Source organism: Rhinopithecus bieti, unplaced genomic scaffold (genome assembly GCF_001698545.2).
Source record: "Rhinopithecus bieti isolate Rb0 unplaced genomic scaffold, ASM169854v2 scaffold_13029, whole genome shotgun sequence".
NCBI lineage: Eukaryota > Metazoa > Chordata > Mammalia > Primates > Cercopithecidae > Rhinopithecus > Rhinopithecus bieti.
In genome coordinates, this window is record NW_016807982.1 from 178,075 (window position 1) to 183,548 (window position 5,474).

General features: G+C 43.1%; 1 protein-coding gene across 2 annotated transcripts in view; it reads right to left on the reverse strand.

Moving 5' to 3' along the window:
• Positions 1-5,474, reverse strand: part of ZBTB8OS (zinc finger and BTB domain containing 8 opposite strand) — a 39,214-nt gene that overhangs the window by 13,323 nt on the left and 20,417 nt on the right. For both annotated transcript variants that reach the window (XM_017884437.1, XM_017884436.1), the window contains exons 2-4: positions 4,940-4,964; positions 4,130-4,251; positions 3,819-3,901 (exon numbers count right to left, since the gene is read on the reverse strand). In XM_017884437.1, the coding sequence (XP_017739926.1) occupies positions 3,819-3,901; positions 4,130-4,251; positions 4,940-4,964 (230 nt within the window). The remainder of the gene's footprint in view (positions 1-3,818; positions 3,902-4,129; positions 4,252-4,939; positions 4,965-5,474) is intronic.

Here is a 5,474-nt window from a genome sequence, read left to right on the forward strand (position 1 = left end):
CCGCCCGTCTCGGCCTCCCAAAGTGCTGGGATTACAGGCTTGAGCCACCGCGCCCGGCCAGGAATATCATCTTTAAAGAGCAAGAAAACGTAGGCCAGTCCATCCACACCTTTTGCTATCTATTTACTCAACAAAGCTAATTGCTTTGCTTTGTTGGAATCTTTTTTTTTTTTTTTTTTTGAGACAGAGAGCTGAGATCGTGCCACTGCACTCCAGCCTGGGCAACAGAGCAAGACTCCATCTCAAATTGAATAAATAAATAAAATAAAATTCCAGGTTTCTGTCTCACCTTTTATTTTACAGTGAACCTCATCCTAGATAAAATCAATTTAGAAAATAAACTCCACAGTATATGAGCTTTTTCCGGATATTCCCACAGGAAAACCAGAAAGTAACAAACGGTACTATAGTACACTCCCATTGGATCTCTCCTCTCAACATTTTTAGAGTCTATTCTTAAGCCATATCTTTTTTTTTTTAGATGGAGTTTCACTCTGTCACCCAGGCTGGAGTGCAGTGGCGCGATCTTGGCTCACTGCAGCCTCTGCCTTCAGGATTCAAATGATTCTCCTGCCTCAGCCTCCTGAGTAGCTGGTATTACAGGCGCATGCCACCACATCTGGCTAATTTTTGTATTTTTAGTAGAGGTGGGGTTTCACCATGTTGGCCAGGCTGCTCTTGAACTCTTGACTTCAGGTGATCCACCCACCTCAGCCTCCCAAAGTGCTGGGATCACAGGTGTCAGCCACTGCACCTAGCCCACATCATGGCTTTCATCAATTCTTCCCACTTAGGATCATAGAATATTATGGCTAGAAGGAATTCTTGGAGATCATTAATATGATTCCTTCACTTAGAACTGCCTTTGCAAAATTATAACTTAGGAAATTATGACAGTGAAAGAAATCAGACCTAACTGACTTCATCTTGCTTCTAACCTTTAAGCTGTCCTCGTTCATTTCTGGTGGGCCGAACTAACTTTGGGAAGGAATTCAGTTCATGGTTAGACTCTGAAACAAGATTAATAACAGCCCTTTCCCAAAAAGACCCTCTTCTTGCCTGGGGACCAACCAGAATGCCTTTCAAGGACTAACAAATTAGCTACAAGATTAGAAATTAGAGTTTAAGGGTCATGTAGCCTATAGTTCCAAGAGTCTGAACCTCCCCAAATTGCTCCTGTGGATAACATCACTATTGCAAAACCTAAGATCAATACTTGAGATATTTTGCAGACCCTGCCCTCCATGGATCAGCTGACACCACCCAAACTGGAAAGGTGGCTCAACCAGTTTTGCCATCCCACATAGGAAGAGAAGACAGCAAGAAAAATTCACTTCAATCCCCTGTGATTCCATCTCCAACCTGACCAATCAGTAGCATCCACTTCCCAAGCCCCTACCCGTCAAATTGTCTTTAAAAACTGATCCCCGAATGCTCGGGGAGACTGATTTGAGTAATAAAACTCCGGTCTCATGCACAACCAGCTCTGCATAAATTACTGTCTCCATTGCAATTCTCCCATCTTGATGAATCGGCTCTGTCTGGGCAGCGGGCAAAGTGAACCCATTGGGCGGTTACACTTAAAAGAAAAAACTCGAGGCCAGGCGCAGTGGCTCATGCCTGTAATCCCAGCACTTCGGGAGGCCGAGGCAAGTGGATCACAAGGTCAGGATATAGAGACCATCCTGGCCAACATGATGAAACCTCATCTCTACTAAAAACACAAAAAATTAGCTGGGCTTGGTGGCGCGCACCTGTAAACCCATCTACTCAGGAGGCTGAGGCAGGAGAATCGCTTGAACCCGGGAGGCAGAGGTTGCAGTGAGCCAAGATCGCGCCACTGCATTCCAGCCTGGGCGACAACAGCAAAACTCAAAAAACGGAAAAAAAAAAAAAAAGGTGGGGGAAGGAGAGGGTCAGGTCCCTAGGATGAGCCTAACCCTCCATGCATCATTAAAATGCCTGCCTGAGAAAGAGCATCATGGCCGGGAGAATATGTTTGTTCTAGCAAACACCTTATGTAGGCCCCTAAATTTCCTTTCTTAGAGCAGGTACTAAAAAGGGCTTACAAATGTGAATATGTATCTCTTAACTACTTATAAATGTCCTTCTCAAAAACCCAAGGGCCATTCCTTTGAAATGTAATCAACGGGAAGGATGGGGCCTTTGTCTCCCAGCCTCTGTGGGAGGAAAGAATCCTAATTTCCATAACTGTCAGCTATCAGACACAGCTAGACTAATCACATTTACATTGATTAACTCTTTGTACTTTCCCTGCTCTGACTCTATTAAGCCCCCCTCTCTCCTCTCCCTTTAAAATGCCCAGTCATCCCCACACAAATCAGAATGGAGCTCAGCTCTTTTCCCTCAGTAGTTATTAAATAAAACCTGTTTTCACTGCTCTGAGTAATGTCCAGTTGTATTAACCTTTGACATGAGTGAAGAAGCCAGACATAAAAGAATCTGGCCGGGGGCGGTAGCTCACGCCTGTAATCCCAACACTTGGGGAGGCGGAGGCGGGTGCATCACGAGGTCAGGGGTTTGAGACTAGCCTAGCCAACACATGGTGAAACCTAATCTTTACTAATAATACAAAAAAAAAAAAAAAAAAAAATAGCTGGGCGTGGTGGCGCACACCTGTAGTCCCAGCTACTGAGGAAGCTGAGGAAGGAGAACTGCTTGAACCCGGGAGGCGGAGGTTGCAGTGAGCCGAGANCCACCCAGATTATTATTGTTTGTTTGTTTGTTTGTTTTCAGAGAGGGAGTTTCGCCATGTTGCCCAAGCTGAGTATTAAATATATTTCAAGGAAATAAGTTTTTTCTTACATATTCAAGGGAGGCATTCTAGAAGAATGTAAGATCTAAAAATATGAGTCAAAAGAATTTCTCTGCAATATATATGGTAGAGGACTACTCTGGACACACTGCCTATAGGGTAGCCCTGCTCTGCAAGAGGCAGTACCTCCACTGCTGCTGTACACTGCCACTTCAATAAAAGCTGTTGTTTAATGCTGGAGGAAAATAGATATATGGTAGAGGAGGACATAGGATTTCAATCACTCTGAGCCTAATAAAATACTGGTAGGCACTTGAACTCTGTAGGGTGAGTGACTCAGTTGATAGAGTGAGCATAAGCAGTGAAGCTGGTAAACCAGAGAATGGAGGAATTATAAAAGCAGAGAGTGCCATTTCTGTTAAATAACAATGACATTGCAGATGTGTTCCCTTCTAAAGGATGACAGCAGCAAGCAATCTCCATTTGGCTTTTCCTTTTTTCATATTAAGGAAAACTAAAAGCTGCAATTGTTTAACTTAGGCCAATGTGACAGGGCGACTACATTTCAAATGGAACAAAAGGAACAATAGATGGACATAAATATAGCTCAAACTTGGGACATATAAAAAGTGTGGATGAGGCTGTGTGCAACGCTCACACCTATAGTCCCAGCACTTTGCAAAATTGAGACAGGAGGATTGCCAGAGGCTAGGAGTTCAAGACCAGCCTCAGCAACATAGCAACACCCTGTCTCTATCAAAACAAAAACAGAAAAGAACGTGGATGAAAACTGTAGGTACCTTTTTATCACACAATACTGATTAGTGACAAATACATGAGATCTGAATACGAAATGTTCACACATAGGCAAATGCAGGTTAACCAGGAAGTACCCGTGGTCACTATGATTTCTGCAAATCAGTATCGTCTTATTTGTATGGATTGGTTTTGTTTCACATGTCCTATTTTAAATCATCTGTTCTATTTTAAAATATGAACTAAGAATCCATTTGCTCAGTAAAAAAGAAAAACCTTTGCTTACCCGGGGTATGAAGAATTCATCAGCACTGAACTTATAAAGCCATTCATCCAAAAAGTGAAACAGAAGAGACTGTAAGTCATCTCCTACACAGGATCAAAACAGCCATAATAGTATGTTTAATAATTCTGGTCTCTAAAAACATACTTGAATTTAAAAGTACAATAAATGTCTAGGTCAGTTTAAAGAGAAAGAAAAGACTCATCATTAATTTTCTGGTTCCTTTTGTGAAAATATACTCAGATTACACAGAATACTGCACAATTGTATACAATACTGTATAACAATTTCTTCCTTGTGAATAAATCATTTACCTTGGGTTTCTACTTCTACTGTTTGGAGGGGCTCCACTGTCCCAGTATCTGTCATGTAACCAAACATGGCCATTGCACATTGCTCGAATGCTTCCTCCAGAGTATCTCCCCACGCGTGTAACCTAAAGAAGCATATTCATGCTCAGTGTAATATAATCCACCGTGAGAAAGAAAACTTGATAGCAAGCAAAGTCAAAATAAATTCAGTATGATAAATACAAATTTTAAGGCCTCAATCAATTTAATGGCACTGCAACTGGGTGCTTTTATTTTTATTATTTATTTATGTTTTTTAGACTGAGTCTCACTCTGTCGCCCAAGCTGGAGTGCAGTGGCACGATCTCGGGTCACTGCAACCTCCGCCTCCTGGGTTCAAGTGATTCTCCTGCCTCAGCCTCACAAGTAGCTGGGATTACAGGCGCACACCACCACGCCTGGCTAATTTTTGTATTTTTAGTAGAGACGGGGTTTTACCATGTTGGTCAGTCTGGTCTCGAACTCCTGACCTCATGATCCGTTCGCCTCAGCCTCCCAAAGTGCTGGGATTATAGGCGTGAGCAACTGTGCCCAGCCTTATTTTTATTTTTTGAGATGGGGTCTCTCTCTGTCACCCAGGCTGGAGTGCAATGGTGTGATCTTGGCTCACTGAGCCACTGAACCCTGCAAAACTGGGTGCTTTTAAACCATGATTTTCATATTGTGTAGGAACCAAAATGAGAGGAGAAAAATGAAAGATAGGGATACCAAGGTTAAAACATTCAGTCTTCCTACTGACATGGTTTCAAAGGAACGAACTCCCAGTATACTCACTGGACATCCGCTGTGTGATCCAAATCTGAGGGAGAGAGGGAAAGACACTTATAAGACACTAAACTTCACTCTCAAATCACACACACAAAATAACTCTAGTCCGTTATTATTAGGAATATCATCTTTTTTTTTTTTTTGAGACGGAGTTTCGCTCTGTCGTCCAGGCTGGAGTGCAGTGGCCGGCTCTCAGCTCACTGCAAGCTCCGCCTCCCGGGTTCACGCCATTCTCCTGTCTCAGCCTCCCGAGTAGCTGGGACTACAGGCGCCTGCCTCGTCGCCCGGCTAGTTTTTTGTATTTTTTAGTAGAGACGGGGTTTCACCGTGTTAGCCAGGATGGTCTCGATCTCCTGACTTCGTGATCCGCCCGTCTCGGCCTCCCAAAGTGCTGGGATTACAGGCTTGAGCCACCGCGCCCGGCCAGGAATATCATCTTTAAAGAGCAAGAAAACGTAGGCCAGTCCATCCACACCTTTTGCTATCTATTTACTCAACAAAGCTAATTGCTTTGCTTTGTTGGAATCTTTTTTTTTTTTTT